This window comes from Triplophysa dalaica, chromosome 12 (genome assembly GCF_015846415.1).
Source record: "Triplophysa dalaica isolate WHDGS20190420 chromosome 12, ASM1584641v1, whole genome shotgun sequence".
Classification (NCBI taxonomy): domain Eukaryota; kingdom Metazoa; phylum Chordata; class Actinopteri; order Cypriniformes; family Nemacheilidae; genus Triplophysa; species Triplophysa dalaica.
This window is the reverse complement of record NC_079553.1, coordinates 22324799-22343509: the sequence shown is the minus strand read 5'-3', so window position 1 is coordinate 22343509 and position 18711 is coordinate 22324799. Positions and strand designations below refer to the sequence as shown.

At 36.8% G+C, this 18711-nt stretch overlaps 1 protein-coding gene across 1 annotated transcript; it reads right to left on the bottom strand.

Moving 5' to 3' along the window:
- Positions 1-4033: 4033 nt before the first annotated feature.
- ifnlr1 (interferon lambda receptor 1) lies at positions 4034-11206 on the bottom strand. The gene is made up of 7 exons (XM_056762803.1): positions 10981-11206; positions 9276-9402; positions 8939-9105; positions 8376-8554; positions 8130-8271; positions 7461-7585; positions 4034-6816 (listed from the first exon to the last, which is right to left on the bottom strand). Exons 1-7 carry the CDS (start codon positions 11021-11023, stop codon positions 6034-6036), a joined length of 1566 nt encoding a protein of 521 aa, XP_056618781.1. The 5' UTR covers positions 11024-11206; the 3' UTR covers positions 4034-6033.
- Positions 11207-18711: the final 7505 nt, after the last annotated feature.

The window sequence follows — 18711 nt, the reverse complement described above, 5'->3', positions numbered from 1 at the left end:
ACCTTCTTCTCTGTTGGTCTCGGTGGGAGAATGAGGATGACCTCCAACAGTCCAGCGTGACCCAACAATGCTCCCTCCTCTTCTCTTCAAGGTGATAAATATAGAGCGAGAGACACGCTCAATTCAAAGCATCCAGATAGACTTACAGTGAGCTCAACAGACAGACACACAATGACCCAGAGATCTGTGGAAACAATGCGTCTCAGTAATATTAAACACACGGATCAACAGAACAGCTTTTGAAGAACAATGACACAGGAGATTCTGAGATGGTCAAGCTACTGTACAAACTTCTCATCATGGCAACAACATCTCAGTCGTTTCTCCAAAAATTGAGAAAGAAAAAGAGAAAGAAATGAGAGTGTCATTGTTAAAAAACACATGAGGAGTTTGTGGAGGTGTAAAATTAAAGTGTTTGAGTTGATGTTGAGATCTTCAATCATATTGACTTTTGATCGCAGACTTGACAAATCTGAGATCAGTTTGACACACGGTTGACATTTCTTCTCAAACTCTCATCACAGACACATTTGTCAGAATTCTGAGACGCACATGAGACTTGAATAAACGTACATTCAACTACAAGCTACTGAGAAAAACTTAATCAGATAAATGAACACTCAAAACAAAAACAAAAACTGAAAAGAACCAAATTTATACGACTAAATGTCAAAAGAACATCTAGCATTGACCAAACATCACAATGGAACTGAAATGAAGTGATACACTGAAATAAATCAAATCTGACGAAACAATACATGAAACAGAAGAGTTCATGAGAGAGAATGTGATTTGCTGTACGTTCAAAATAATGTGACATAAAAAGTGTTTTTGCATGTTTACTTATTGTCATGTTACATCATCACTTGTTGGAAAAAGTACCTTGTTAGTGGAAACTGCCACACCACGATAAAATCATACAAAAGATCTCATATAAATTAAAGTTATAAAGCTTATCTCTCAGCATCATTAACCCAGCGGCTAGACAACTGAACTGTTATACATTAAACACACCTCGTCCAATCAGAACTCAGAATCACATCAATATGTTTTATGACAGTCATTTAACAGGTGTCACTTACATAAAGATACAGTAAGTAGGGCATCGACACTCGTACAGTGTTTACCATGTAACATTCACACCTGCTGTCCTGGAGCATGTTTCAGGGAAAATTCGGGTTAGGATTCCTCACATTTACTGTGATATTATTATCCTCAAAGTTTAGTAACCATGCTTTTTTGGCAAATTGATTGCTATTTGTAACACGATTGAACGGCAAATATCATTTGTAAATTTGTAATCATGTGATTTTACTGCAAATGTCAAGGTTTTACTATATGGTTACTGTGGTAAAAGCAGGGTACATTTTCAGAAGGAGTTATTTATAAGCGTTTATTGTCTCCACCTGCCGCAGAAATACCACAGTAAACAATGTGGTGAGGAGCTGCCAGCACACTTCTCCAGTATCATCTGTGACATTGAGACTAAGAATAACCAAACTACACAAACACAACAACAACAGGGAGTGCAACTGTTTTCCCATTGTGACGGGTGCAACAATACTCTTCCCACAAGACTATACAGGGCAAAAACATGCGCCCGGATTCAGCCCGAGAGAGAGAGAGAGAGAGAGAGAGAGACATCATTTACTCACCCTGTTATTTAATATCTGTTTCAATTTCTTGTTCCTATGAAAGATATTTGGAAGAATGTTTGTAATTTTTAGTTCTGGGACATCATTGACTATATAGTAGGAAGATGGAAGTCAAATGTGCCGGAGAACTCTTTGTTTTCCTAAATTCTTCAAAATATCTCATTATGTGTTCTTTTTTCTTAAAACGGTAGAGGATGATGTCCCAGAACTTAAAATTGCTAAAATTCTTCCAAATATCTTTCTCTGTGTTCACCTGAACAAATACATTTATAGAGGCTTGAAGGGTGAGGAAATGATGATAGACTTTTCATTTTTGGATGAACTGTCCCTTTAAAGGGGGTTACCCACCAAAGTAGTTTTCCCAAATACACAAACAAACAAACAGGGATTCTAATGTTCCTCACACAAAGCCTTCGCATGATTCTTAATAAAGCTTTGTGAATTATTTTTGCAGTTTGATTCTTCTGGTGGAGTTGTGAATGCGTAAACATCCCTAATGAAGATAATGATCCATTATAGTAATGTTTTATTACAGTAAACGTGTGGTAACTATGGTTTTACTACAAATACCATTCCTAAGATTACTGTAGTAAAATCATGGTTAATGTGTTTTGTGTTGATCGTGTCCATCGGTACTGTATATTGTACGGCTTCAGTCTGTTCTGATTCACAAACTATTTTTGTATTCATGAAGCTGCGTTCTATTCCCATACAGATTGATTCTATCATCAGTTAAAAAAAAACAGCACCCGTCAGCACTGTATATGGTGATACTGTACAAGCACCCCACAGACTGAATAAACACACTTCATAAAGTATACTTCATTAATCAATATGCACACATAAACATTTTAATATGGATTGTTAAAATGAACAGAGTTGCATTCGGAAATAAAATCCATATAGAGATTTCACTTCTGAGACACATTCACACCAATGAGGAGTCAATAAGATTTAACAGCCCAACCGCTATTTAATACCCATAATGCATTGCTTTTCCAACAGAGTGAGTCTTAAGGACACCATATGAGATCTCTGACGTTTCTGTGCACTCACGGGATTTAAAACAGTCATATCTGAGCAGTTTAGATCAAATCAGCGTACAAAAGTGAAATGGATGAATGTCATGAAATCTCACTATCCAGCAGCTTACACCCGCCTCCCATTAAAAAAATGCATTTATTTTACAGTCATTATGTAATAAATGCACAATTAAATGTAATAATAGTAATGAAAATTATTATGCATATCTAAAATAATTTGTTATGAAGGACCCAAGTCTTATCTGGAAACTTGAATATCTTAGAGACTTTGGCTGGGGTGTGTTGATTTGGACAAGTTAACCAATTTAACAATTATATATAACACCTTGGCAATTGCTTAGCAACAGACAAACAATGTCTCAGTACACACGAGAAACACCCACAAGAAACATTCCTGCCCGGCATTACAATGCAGAGTTTGGCACCATCAAGCATGGCTCCTTTTCTCTTCGAAAGAAAAGTGAAGTTTTTTGGTATAACATATTAGAAACATGCCCGTCCTAAAAAAAAAACAATCAACATTTGAGCTATTTGTGTGGGTAAATTGAATACAAAGTCAACGCGGAGATGCATTGACACAAACTAGCAGCACACGAAAATAACGAACTTAATAAACAATGTGGAATGCGATTGATGGCGTTTGGTGTGAACCCAGCATTAGTATAACATATAACCAATCGAAACTCTACATACACGTACCGTATAAACGTCCTCCTGACTTTATATTTCTATAGAAACACTACAACGACTTCAGTCAACAACAGTACAAGAACACAGTAAAATCATGTATCAAAAGTAAACTGAAATTATTGATACTATTTTTTATTCTACATGTCTCACTGCACTTTGAAAAGGAACTAATTTTGTTTAAAGTACATGACACATATTTTGTGTTTATTTAATAAGAAACATTTAAATGCAACAAGCAATGAATGTTGCCATTCCACCCCTGATAAATAACAAACGATTATGAAATTATGAGCACGAGATGATTTACCTCGTCTCCCTTTTAAAGGATCAGTCGTTAAACACACATTAGATGAATCAGCTGAGAGTCAAACATTTCACACTATTACACTGTCAGAGGAGCTTTAGAAGCACAAATTATGTGTCAGTGTAATGAACTGTGAAAATCATTATTACATATGATGAAAAAACAAACAAACAAACAAACAAAACAATATATTCCATAATAATTTCACTTATTTCTCTCTCTAGATGTCATTACTGCCATGCAAACAAAGTCATTATCAATAATGTAATGAATAAAAAAATTGACAAAAATGTAAAACAAAGTTTTATAAAAATACATTTATTGTGCAACTATAAAACAAACATAATATTCCAGTTGAACTCATGTCCCCGAACATCTGTCATATATTTCTGGAGCTATCAGATATTTACAATACTGTGACCTTTGTCTTGTTTGCACTCTGTACAGTGTTTAAACATGACCCCGAGGTATACAGTACACTGCCAAACATGTGACGTGTGAATAATGCACTACAACACCAACTTACTATTCATCAAGGTTCAACTGAAAATTCTTCCTCATCCCCATGTCATGTCAAACCTGTTTGACTTTCTTCCTTCTGCAGAACATAAAGAAGACATTTCGAAGAATGTTGAAGACCAAACGAAATGAAACCCTCACTGACGTCAAGTTTCAAATTCTTGAAATATCTTCTTTTGTGAATGATTGAACAAAGAGTCACATAAAAGTTTACAACCACATGAGGGGGAAATATAAATGTTGACTGGATTTTGATTTTAGGGTGAACTATCCCTTAATAAAAAAGGATATAAGGAAAACATACCTACAATTGAACACGCAGCTACAACACCAGTGGTGTTACTTAAATAAAACGGGCGTCTCAAAGGTGACTCAAATTTTGGGGAATTATTACATTATACACAAAAAAAACACACAGTTTCAAAAAGTCTCAAAAGACGTCATTTCTTATAACGTTTCTTTCAGCACAGATTTTTCTTTTGTTTATCTTCCCAAAACACATTGAACACATTGAACAATATGAGCGAATGACACAAACCGACTGGAGTGAATGTCGGCATGACCTCTGAAGTGAGTCGTGTAAAATATTCATTTCTCTTGAAACAAAGAGCTTTTATTTTCTTTTGGACTTCCTCATAGTCAGATGACGTAAAAAACCCTATGAAGTTTATCACACAAACTCAAGGAACAAGTCTTTTGTCGGATATGCAAATTCACTGGAATGATGTGTTTATCAGGAGCTCCGAGACGTCTCGAAAGTCCTGCGTGTGATTATTTTCAGTCATAAATTAACATGTGAATGTAAAACTGACAAATCCCTTTTGGTTAAACATTTTCAAGTCGAATGAATCCTATTTACAGTTCTGTTCCTGGTCTTTTGGCTCATGATTGTTTCTACCACCTGCCTTCATCTTGCTTTTTAATGCCCACCTTTAAAAAAAATTAATAATTCCAGATTAAACCAGATTCCAGTGTTAAAAACGGATTTAACAAATATTATTTAAGCCTAAAGCTGAAATCTGATACTCGTCTCTCTGTCATCATCTATCAAACATGTTTTTTTTAACTTATAAATGTCACAGACTGCAGCTTCAAAGACACAATGAAACCAACATTCAATGTAATTATTCAAATGATTGTATGATTGTGATTCATTCGTTGAACGTGTGACACATGAAATGACTGGACCGGACAACACTTGAACAAACGTCGATGCTACAGATAAATATGTTTTCAGTCTAAGTGCACAGGAGAACAAATCAAAAAATGTACACACATTCGGGAAATGTAAAAACAGCATCCTAATGTCGTCGTCATTTTCTCTCCTCGGTTGCTCCAAACCTTCGTGACTTGGATTCAACACAAGGGATGTTAATGACGACAGACGTTTTGTGTTTTTGTTATGCATAGTTCCTGTTAAACTCTTCCTTCAATTCCAGCTTAACATACAGACGAAAAACTAAACATGGATCATTCAGACATGAGGTTTAAACTCTTTGTGCTGCTATTAAAACACAATAGCATGTGTTGAGGCCGAGATCTGTTTGCTTAACCAACAGCAAACAAAGAAAAGTGTTCGGGATAAAATTGTCCAGCTGGTGATGCAAAAACCACAAATATGTCAATCAAGTTTGTGAGATTCTGATAAAACCCTTAGACTGGCGAAAGCAAACCATCTGCATGACCAGGTTTCCGTTTCGCCACTCCAGAGTGATTGGTCACACGACATTTACGACTCTTGTGATTTGCTCAGCTTATCTCCTGAACTTCATGCCCATGAGCAAAGATGGCAGACCAGCACCACCCGAGCAACATCCAGACATCAACTTTCCATTTTTAACCTCCATCTGTCCAGAAAATGTTGACCGCCGTTGAATCCTTCTTCGTCTTCCTTCGTCTCCTCCTGAACTTCATTTGAGCCCTGAATGTGAGCCGTTCTCAGAATATAAGTCTTCCGGTCCTCATGTCCCTCTAGAAGTGCCGCGGGCAACCCGTTCTGCCTATAGTTGGACACCACCGGCGTGAGATCAGGATAAAGACATTTGGAGATCTCAGAAACATCTACAGACAGGCACTTTGAATTACATCCCGAGTCTTCAACCAAGAGATCCGTCAGCAATGGCGTCCACTCGCTGAATGAAGTTAATCCTTCTCCGGGAGATCCAGTCTCCGAATCCGGTTGAAAGAAAAATCCTTTTAACTGCATCATACCATTGGCAGCGGGAATAACAGGTATCACCAGAGGCTCGCTGTGAGTATCCGAGTTTAAGCCGTTATAATATTCTTTTGGCCAGACAAACTCCGGACCGGAAAGTTCTGAGCTCCCGACATCAGCAGAGGGTTCCACCGGCATCTGGACGCCCACAATCATGCTGTAGTTGACAGATTGCTCACCGCTCGAGCAGCGGGTCGACGCTTCCTGATCATGAGAGTCCTGAGACAAATAACCGCTCCGATTATATGTGACCTTTGACCCTTCCGGAACACCAGGGAGCTGGAGATCAAGCTTTGGGAGGCTTCCAATGAATCCAGAACACAATTGCACTTTGGATATGTCGTCCCGGGCATCCGAACAAAATGGAAGAGTGTTGTTCTTTGACAGGATCTGTTTGACAGAGAAAGAAAAGAACAGATAATGACTCGACCTGTCTGATCCATCACGGAGACATGTTTGTTGTTTTGATATAAACACATGCTCAAATGTTTGTATATAAAAATATACAATATTGTGCATTCAATTGCTTATAAAACTTTTTTTTAAATGGGTGCAAGCGCGTTCTGAAAAACAAGAAAAAAACAACTACAAAAGAAATCCTGTGGATAATGTCTTTTGCATATCATAAATCAATCAATTCTAGGCATTTTATTGAGTTCAAGCAGATAATGATGTAATGGTGTAAAAGCAAGCATCCGATACTATAAACTGTTTTAAACTTATCCCATGATGCACCTGAGTGTGCTGAGATTCATTTGATACGTTCACTTCATCATTCTTTTCTATCCTTGTGTTATTTTAAAGTTATATATCAACCTCACTATCGTTCCTGAATCAAGTAAATCTGCTGTGTGTCTGAACTTGACCATCAGTTAAATCACGTCAGCCGTACCCAGTCATGACACATTCCTTCAGAAGGATTAAAGGAAACTCAAGCTTGTTGTAAAACAGGATCTTACTGCCGGTAAAACAGGGCGGAGACAATTCAAAGTAATGTACTACTGGAATTTCCCTGAGTAAATGTGATGACTTACGAGAGCATTGGGCAAAAGATCCTTTCCCTTCACGGACTGTTGACAGAGAATCATGGGTAAGATTATGAGCAGGACCACGGCCAGAAGAGCAGGCAACAGAACGATATGAAACCAGGAATTAGAGGCTGGAAAAAAATAAAATCACAGATTATTGAAAATATATATTTTAAATCTGTACGTAAATATGTCTGAAGCAGGTTCATGTTAAATTGATTGTATACGCATAAACGAGGACAATAAATAGCCTGAAGAAAGTTTAGGAAAGACACATTCTCCTGAAACAAATCCTAATATTTTAAATGAACAAATATTAAAATATTATTTTTTGATTACTGTACATAAATAATGCATAGTTTATATTCTTTGCACTGTATGCCCAATATATACAATATTTTATCCATGACATGATGTGTCTGTGCCCCTATTTTAACAATCTAAGCATATGGTCGCGGCACAGGACGGGAAAATTAGAACTGCGTTGGGCGGAAGCTAGCAAAAACATTGCGCCGAGTGTACAATAGGGCCCTGTATGTCTTTGTGTAATTTGGACTCTTATTTTGAAATTTGGATCCTTGATTATCGATGACATTTAATGGTAAAAACATATTGTTTTGTTGAATAACAGCTGTATTGGCTGTAAGACAGTATTTGTGTCAGATTCATCATCACCTGTGACGGTGACACAGAATGAGGCTTTATCACTCTGTCGAGGTGAACTGGGATGTGTGAAGGAATAAACTGCATCTCCACAATATTCTGTCTGTGTTTCCACGGGCCACACCAGAACTGAACCTGTCGTGCTCTCGTACACCTTCAGAGACACACAACACAAACAGTTCATCTCAAGATCCATCCATCCACAAATTACATCTGAAATGCTGGAAGAGCGCATTTACTGTTAATGTGAATACTGACCCTTCCGGCATGAAACTTGGGTTGCGTCAGGTTTACAATGAACTTCATGGGATGCTGAAAGACTCCCCAGCAGTGGATGTTCTGAATGGAGCCATTCTCTGGACACATCGGAGGCGAAACCGTCACGTTCAGAGAAGTTTCATTCCATGATACAGATAACTTTGGAGCTTCCAGAATGGCTACAGAGTGAGAGAGAGAGAGAAGGAAAATTGAATAATTTAAGAAAAATGATGAATGAAATCTTGTCATCATCTCAGTTAATTTTCCTAGACATCTATGAGATTAAATGAAGAGCAAACAGAAACATTTGCTTAAAGAGAAAGTTCACCCAAAAATGATTAACAGAATGTTCCAAACCTGTATAAATGTGTTTGTTTTGCCAAACACAAAGGAAGATATTTGAAAGAATGTCAGCAACTAAAAGGATCTCATCCCTCATTGACTCCCATAGTATTTATTTTTCTACTATTGCAGTAAATGGGGGATGAGATCTGTTTGGTTAAAAGAGCAACATCTGAGCAATGACATGTTCTTCTGATCTGAGTTCAGACAGAATATCTTACTGTGTTCGTAAGGATAGAACAGGAGTTCTCCCACACATCGTCCAGCAGCAGTGATCTTGACGTGATATCTCGCAGTCACATCAGTCACGATCATCACAGACGTGAGGTCGCATTCAAGAACCGAGATGTTCTGGCACCACGTTGCTGGTTTGTACGGCACCCCATACCTACAAAAAACAAAAACAGACACTTGAAAAGACTGATTTAAACCACGATGGAGAAGTTTTATTTTTTCGTTTCGTTTTAAACTACCAACATTCACTCTTCAGCACTTAATTCAATAGTTCATATGTGTCGAGTGTGTAAATAATATAGAGAAGAGGCGAGAAAAACTTACGTGAGATATTGAACACTGTAGAGCGTGACTTCACCCGGAACATCAACTTCATTCCAGTGAAGAACATGGTGAAAATTCCTGGACTCAAAATACGGCTTCGTCAGATTACATTCATGACACCAAACTCCTACAAACACAAAAAATCACAACAATAAGAGTGATCCGATACAACAGGTCTGTGAACATTTGTCATCGTGAAGTGTTGATCTCTGATCCATTGTTCCAAACAAACATAAATAAACACTTTAGTTCCTCTTTAAGAGGTTTTTACATTTATTCAACCACCGTGAAAACACACACCAGCACTTCTGCAAACATACTGTTGTGTAGTTTGTCCAGGAGATGAACACATATGTCTCACAATCCGCTTCATAACACAACATACAGACACAATCAAATAAACAAACACATCCCTCTTATACATCCTTCCATCCAGCTACTGTACAGATCTGTCAATCCATCCTTTTCTCTCTTTCTCTCACGCTCTCCATCCATAGTTTTAGAGACTCATGTCTTGGTATAAATAAACTAACATGAAGTAACAATATCATTTATTAATGTTTGTAAACGTCAATAAATTATTCACGATTGTTCATTGTGAATTAAATGATGTTAACAAATACAACCTTAAACATTTTCTTGGCTCCTAATCATAGAGGAACCACTTTACGTTCTATATAGAACTATATCTTCGTGCTTCAGTGGTTCTCCAGGATGACTGGGGTCTTATATAGAACCGCTGAAGAACCATAGGGTTTAAACAGGTTATTAACATGGATACAGTGCTATATTACACCTCGGTCATCCCAAAGAACCGCTGAAGCCAATATATGGTTCTATATAGCACTTAAAAGTGGTTCCTCTATGATTACGAACAAAGAAGCAATTCCAGTGCTACAGTATATAGAACCTTTTTTTGATTAGAACCCCCCGGTCGATAATATTGGAGGGCCGCTGTGGGCCTAAAAATGGCAGGGCCAATTTCCGTTCCCAGTATTTTCATTTCATACATTTGTTTCTCATTATGTGAAACCCCTGGGATTTATCGGTGCAGTTTAATATTTCATGTAAATTAAAATAATATGGTTAATCAAAAATAAACTGTATGAGATAATATTTACAAATGAAGAGATTATTTGCAAAAACATTGAGAAATGTTCAAAAATCAGGTTTTATTGTGTAAGATAGATATTTATTTTTGAGTTATTATAAATTAATCAAAACAACCCTGGTACACTTTGACTGATGTAAGCTGGGATGCAAAAAAACTAATGATTTGGAATATTTAAAAAAGATTGCTAGTAAACGTGCAAAAATGTTATCAAATAATTAACACCAAATGACAAATAATAAATACAAATTAAACCAAATTTCAGGTTTTCCTTATTAGACCAAATGCAGCATTTTAGTATAACTTTTTGTGTAGTAACTTAACATCAGACATTTATTTAAGATGCAGAGAGTTTGTTATCCAAACCCTAATGTGCAGAAACATGTAAAATATTCATGAAACTTTTCATTTCACAGAGTAACAGAGAGTTTAATAATGTTTTGCTTTAAATAAGATGTTGTGACTTTTACTCACATTTATTATACAAAACATTTTTATTTAAAAACAACAAATACCGATGTGCAATAAATCCTCTAAATTCACAGGTCAGTGACAGATGTTGATGTCAAAGCCTAAAAAATGTATTTTTCTCACCAGTAACGCAGAGAAACAGCACCACAGCACTCAGGGAATGCATATCCAGAGCTGGTGTGAAACCTCATTAAACCGTCCGTCTACAGATCTTACATCCTTCTCAACATTCCAACAATCTCATGTCCACCGAAAGGAACATTCCTGAAGTAACATGAACAGAGTCAACGTAACAGAAGGACAGGGTCCAGCCGGTTTCACATCTTCAGTGTGTGTTCTCATCCTCAGGTGTGCCTGCTGTGGACTTTGGAGCGTCTTATCGCTAAGTTCCTGTTTTCAGTTGTTGGTCTCCGCCTCTTCAGGGCTGCCCGTCCTCAGTAACAGCAACATCTGGTATTTCAGGTTTTATCTGATGAAAAAGTGAAACTGAGAAGCTTTTCATAAGGTAGAGTAAAAGCCTTTAGGCCGAGATGTGGGGCGGTGCCACGTATAATGTGTTGTATTCTCTATAATGACACACAACAGGATCACATCACATGCAGGTGCACAACAATTTGTGACAAACAAAGCACGTCCATCCCTCGGCTCAAGTTCACACAGTGATATTTCTCAGAAAGAAAAAACAAACCAAGATGTTGCTCTTTCGCAGCTCAAAAGACTGAACGAAGTGCACTTTATCTGACAGGTTATTCCCCAAAGAGAAATAAAGACACAGGTGAGACTAAAGTAAGACTCATGCACATCTATTGAGAGCACACAGCTCAGATCCACAACTCTTTAGTGAATTTGAAACAGTGCGAGATTATTTTTACATTTGTTTTTCTCGCTTTCATTCATTTTACCATTTATTCAATCTCATGTTCTTTCTCTCTCTAGTCCTTTCTTTCTGGAAACTTCATCCCGTTGGTGTTTTGGAGAACCAATGGAGACATTAAAGAGATCTCCTTTTTCTTTCCGGGTTGCTTCATGCCTCTAGGCTGCTACAACAGCACACGTGACGAAGAGAAACTGTCTGTAAGAAAGTCTGAGACATTCCTGAAATAGTTTGCTTTCCTAAACACCACTAGTATGATTGTTCAAGATCGTGAGGACTTTGTGAGGATTAGTAAACACGACAAAAGAGTGTGTGAGTGTGTGAAGACACAGGTATATATACCCAAAGGTATAGGTCACCCAAAAATAAAATCTTCCATCATTTATTCATCCTCATGTCATTTTAAAAATATTCTTCTGCAGAACCCAAAAGAAGATGTTTTGAAAAATGTTGATAATCAAACAACGCTTAACTCCATTGACTTCCATCGTGTGAACACAAAACCACAGAGACATTTCTCAAAATATCTTCCATTGTGTTCCACCGATGAAAGACTCACACACAGATTTACAAACACATGAGGGTGAGTTTGATTTTGGGTTGAACTCTCTCTGTAATCCTAAACTTTCTCACATGGTTTATTCTGAAGCAGCACGGGTCAAACTTCAGTACAGGTGTAACCTTTGACAGACTGTATTAGACACGCCCCCTCCTCTCGCATGCTCCAATAACATGCCAACTAAAAAATGCTTGACGGTCACAAAAAGAGTATTTTGATTGGCTAAACACCAGCACCCCATTAAAGGCTCTTACAGAAACACATCACATATATTTTAATCATATCTTTCAGCAGGGTTTTAAAACTCTGGTTTTGCCACACCTGACTATTAAAAAGATCTACAGGCTTTAAAGGATTTTGACCGGCAATTATATACTATATTTTGCATCATTATTGTTCAAACTTTGGCCATGAAAACAGGATTTTATAGATTATATCGCTGCCATCCTTCTGAAACCTCGTATATCTCCATATTTTCGTAATTTTTACTTTCACCAACAAATCATTATTATTACTTTGCCTTTGTGTTTGTCACTAGGCTTTTCGAATGTCTAACCAATATAAAGTATTAAAGTGCTTGTCAACTTTGACAACAAAGAATTTCAACATTTTAAAAGGAGAGTGTTTTTTCCATTTCCTGAAAAACAGCAGATTTTCACATGCGAGGATATTCATAAGGAACAGCATCATACAGTATACGTCAGATTATTTATGCACATCTCTCAGTGAAGTATTTAAAAACAACCACAGTTGACCAAAGTGCTGTGAAATAAAATATATACAAAAAGCAGAGAAAAGATACAACAAGATTTCAATGAATATAAAAGCCAAAGAGTTTGAATTTGTTTTTTAATTATTAAATATGTCTGCATGATTTAGCTTCTCATATTCCTGATTTTTGTGGTATAATGTGATGTTAAATATATTCCTGATATGTGCAGTCACATGCAATTCTGGAAAATAAACTTCAAGATATAAATGTCTGATTATGTCTGGTTAAATTGTTTATAATGTTGTAGTTCCTCAAAAAAACACTGGCTTACTAACTGCCATCTCTTCACATTTGTGGAGTTTAAGAACCCGTCTGTCCTGTTTTTCATTACTTTTTCTGCATTAAAAAAACAACCGATAATTTCAAACAGATAATGGCTGAAGTCCAAACAGTGAGAAGAAAATTATCTCACAAATTCTGTTCTAATTCAAGTTCTAAACAATAGATGACATTAAACAAACATCCGTCATAACAAATCCAAAGTCCAGATTCAATCTGAATGAAAGCTGTTTTATACGCAACTCTATCGTGAGTTTAGTTTCTAATACTTAAATCCATATGACTATCAATGACATGATCACAAGCTTCTCATTGACTAACTGTGACAAGCACGTATAAATGAAAAAATATACACCATATTATTATTATTTTTATTAAAAACATAAAGACTGAACTAATGATCCATTTGTGTTTGATATGAAACATTTGGCTGCAACGGCTCATTAACATCAGACTTTAAAGACGGTTGAGAATATTTAACTCTGAGGAATACAGTTCATGTTTATATTTATTTGTCAGGGTTACAGGTTCCACAAAGGGACAGTTCACCACAAAATGAAAACTCCGTCATCATTTACTCACCCTCAAGTTGTTCCAAAACGGAATACATTTCCTTGTTCTGTTCAACAAAAAGAAAGATATTTGGAAGAATGTCAGTAATTTCAGTTCTGGGGAACCATTTACTACCATAGTAGAAAAAAATATTGTGTACATTATTCTGTTGAACACTAAAGAAGATATTTTGAAGAAGGTAGGAGAGCAAACAGTTCTGGGGCATCATTGACTACTATAGTAGATAAAAATGTTTTTTTTGCTCTGTTGAACACAAAACAATATATTTTGTTGGAAAGCAAAAAGTTCGGTGCTTTTTCCTTCTACGGTAGTCAATGATGTCCCGGAACCAAAAACTGCCATCATTCTTCCCATTATCTTCCTTTTGTGTTGTGCAGAACAACGTTTGTCAGACAGGTTTGGATCAATTTGATGACAGAATTTTCATTTTTGGGTGAACTGTCCCTTCAAAGGTTCATTGTTGTGCTTCGTGCTTCAATAAAAAACTTTCAACTTTCACAGAACATTTCTGTTACACAAGCAGAAAAAGTTTTTTCAGGCTATAAAAATGTTTCTTCTATGACTCATCTGGAAAGATTATATAAAGAATGGAATGCAATTTGAACTATATGATACTTCTGGTGAGAAGAAAACCCAAAGCCAAGCCTTCACCGAGGGTTTTCAATCCTCTGCTGCTGTCACGAGACTACTGGAAGCGTGTGCGACCCGAGTGAGAGCGGATCTTTGAAGTCAAACTGATCCAAGCCCTTCAGCTTCAGGAAAGCCATCAATAATTCTCCTCCAACGCACCGTCACAGCAAACCCACACACATTTCACACCTCAGCCCTGTGCTTGTGATGAACAACCGCTTTCATCTTCACAGAGAGACACGCACGTCAAAAATAAATATGACAAATCATCATCAAGGTTATTTCTTATTATCAGAGATGCCAAATTTATTGCACCCAAAAGAAGTCATAGCATCAAAGAAAAAGCATTTATAACATCAGCTGCATATTTAAATGTGAAGGAATCATTTAAGTGTTTGGATAAGACAGGTTTCTAACACACCTGCCCTGTCCTGTCAGCCATAGTTTGGACAAACATGCTCAATATTTCTGCAATTCTAGCTGACGCTGTATATTTTTTTTGAGGCTATAAATGTATCTTTTTAATCTGTGAAAAAATGACGACACTAATGAAGATTTGACTCGTTTATACATCCGCATTAAGAAAACACAAATGATAAGGAACCTAAAACACTATCAAGCTCAGCCGTATTAAAGTCTGGGCCTATTATAAAAGCAATTCATCGCTCATTTATACATGGAACATTCCTAATAAAGCTTCCCTTACCCACAATGCCTTTCAAGCACAGAATAGCATCATTTGAAATGTGCTCGCTCTATCGCTGAGTGAATGGCGGAGGATGTGAGTTGACTTTGAAAGGAAATGTGTAAATGAGCAAGAGATGCAACATAATCTCACTGCTATAAAGCATGAGGTGTTCTTTGTCTCTGTGGAAGAAAAGAAAGTAATTAAAAGCCAATGACAGTTCAGTCGTATCCATTGGAAACAGAACTCATCTTCAGTACCTTCATCCTGCTCAACATCGCAGACAGGGTCAGAATCATTCTTCCTTCTCAGTGTTACAGAAACAACAGCTCAAATGCAAAAGAGTCAATTATCCAGGAGCAAAAAGACTTTGATATTGAAATACCGCCGCTATACCGACACGAGGCAAGATGCTGTGAATTTCAGCAAGACTGTGAAATCTTCACCCTTCAGGGCATGAGGAATGATCAAAACGTCGCATGTCTCAGACACCGTACGTACCTCAGCGATCCGCTCAGAGAGAGAGAATGACTCGGGAGGATTACGCAAACTTCTGAACACACACAGAAAACACGGTAAAACATCTTTAACTTTCAAGTGAGCTAGGATTCGCTGCGGGAAAGCTTTTAAACAATGTCAAAATCTGACTCAGCATCGAAGTCAAAGCCACAGATCACACACACCTTCCCTCTGGAACTTTTTCTTATTTTCCATTTAAAACCATTCGATCCACACCGTAAAAGCACAAAAAAAGATCTTTATTTAACTTTTAAAATGCACCTTTCTTTTATTTTTTATTTACAACACAATGTATCTCATATCTCTTTTATTGTGATTTTAAGTCATTACTTATATATACTTATATCTCTGAATGTTTGCCTATTTGTATTCAACATGCATCTCTTTGCTGTTTTTCCGTATATAATTTCTCTGTAAAGGACTTTGCGTGAAAATAAACCTGCCTCGCTTTACTGTGAATTATTTATCTGCTTACTGTATATGATGGAAAGTATGGATTTGAAGATATTAAATCATTAATATTAAGATTTAAAAGCTCATGGTCAGGTCAACACAGAATTATTTTTTCTCGTTTTGTTTTTCAATAGCCTGCAAAAAATTTTGATTTTGAAATCAAGTAGAATTTACATATTAGAAGCAAACTGACCAAATATCAAAGTTTTCAAGATAAAATTTATTGCTATGAAAATCTACTTCTTCAAAATTCTGTGTATATGTTGGATTATCAGGTGGTCCGTAGCCACTATGAATCATGGGTAACCGCTACACTTCCTCTAGCAGTGTCACTATAGAGCTGTGATACCATGACAACACGAACGGCTTCAAGATTTTATTTATCACCGAACATCAATGAAGCGAAGTGGACTGAGATCAACTCAATAGAAGAGATAAAAACCAACTCAATGTCATGTTGTCCTGAAGCGCTTATGGCATGTTTTCCATCAAGGGACCTGAGATATCAATACATGGATCATAGCTGTTTAATTCAATAAGCAGAAATAGCTCTTAAACATCCCAGAGGAGCTCGCTGGCAAGCTGTCGACTAAAATTTTTGCAAAGGTACACACTTTGCCCTAAATCCATGTAAACTACACCGTCCTGTCAGGCGATTTTTACTGAAGAGGACACTTCCTGCAGCGATAAAATAGATCTTCATCATCATATCTGCGTATCAACTTAGTCTCAGATGTTTCTACAAAAATTGCTTGGAGATACAAATAATTACATGTACAAGTAGATTTTATTTTGATACGGGATGCTATGGTTGTATCACCATCACAGTCTTCACATCATATTAAAGGAAGGTTTGTTGGCATGTTTACTTCTCTAATAACACAAAGGAAAAGAGTTGATTTCCCTAAACTGAGCACAATGAGAGCTGTCAAACACAATCACACAGTTTAAACCTCAGAGATGATTTTACACCCGAGCTGTTCATCAACGCATGAAGACATTGATTTTTACTGCTCTGCACTTCAATAAGCAAACAATGTGTGTTTGGTATTTTGCCTGAAGCCAACACTTAAAACAAGAGCAATGCGATCATCATTAAACAAAACAACATCTGATGCTTCACCTGTCAATCAATGAAACACCAGAGATGGATCAATACATAAAACTGGAGAGCAGTGACGTGAAGTGGATGTCCAGATATCTTAATGTGCTCCAACACAATTTCTATCTATTTAAAAAAATACTTTATGATTATTATAATATCTGCTACAATATTAAATCATTAATATACACAGATACTTTTAAAAGGAAAATGCTGCAGTTACAGTCAACCTGGTCTCATAGGAAATGAGTACCTGTGTACACTTTCTGCAGCGTCACATAATACATCATGTAAATATCGCTACAGTTTTGAGACACAAAAGTCCACTGGGGGCGCTAAAGAGAAGAACTGCATGTGACATCCATACGTCAACAGTATACACCACATTATATTATATTGTGTGTTGGTACTATTATACTTGAATTTTATTAGACGTGTATGTTTATTATTCTGTACGCACAATTTAGACGTATTTGAGCAAGTAACCAGACCTCGCCCCTAAACCTAAGAGTTTGTGTATTACACAATATAAAACACAACATGTAACAGGCAGATACGGCAAAATACACTGTTTATTCAAAAAGATAAATCTTCTGAGTGTTCCCAGGCTAAAAAACAGACTTGAAACTGATCCCCTTCTCCATCCGCCATAAAATCCGGACCGGCTGCGTGCGGTTAAATACAAATATGGAGTGAAATGGAATTATAAGTACTTACTGTATTATAATGAATAGTATATATATTAGTATTTATAAAACCGTTATATAAACGTTTTAGTTCTCTATAGCGGACCAAAACTGTTTTTCTCTTTAGCGCCCCCAGTTGACTTTCGTGTCTTAAAACTCCAGCAATATGTACCTGATGGTACGAATTTGTGGATCTGCAAAAAGTGTTCAGAAGTACGTATTTCCTATCAATCAGGCTTTGACCAACAACCATGACCACCATTACTTATTATTATTATTGAGTGATCTTCAAATCAAATCAAATCAGCCATTGAACGGTGTTTAATCACAAGTTACAAGACCTTGAGCTGTGTGGCAAACCCCTCAAATCATTCACAACACATCAATGTCTGGTTAAATGTCAGAAGCAGTTTGTTTTCGAATCCTTCTCACCATTAAATATTGACACGCTCATGGTTCTCTTCAGGACGGATTCTGTGAGCGCTCCGGGTTTCTGTGGAGTCGTGTGGAGTTGATAATGAAGAGTGACGTCCTGCCGTGACCTCCATTCTGTTCAACTCATATGACTGACCTCTGACCTGTTGAAGGACACAAACAAACTCAAGTTCTGCTCCGTTAGGTCTTGTTCTGCATGAAGAAAGGTGTAGTATATTCAATATCATATTGAAATCTTTGAAGACAAACTTAACATCAGATGATAGAGCTCAGAGATCGGCAAGCAA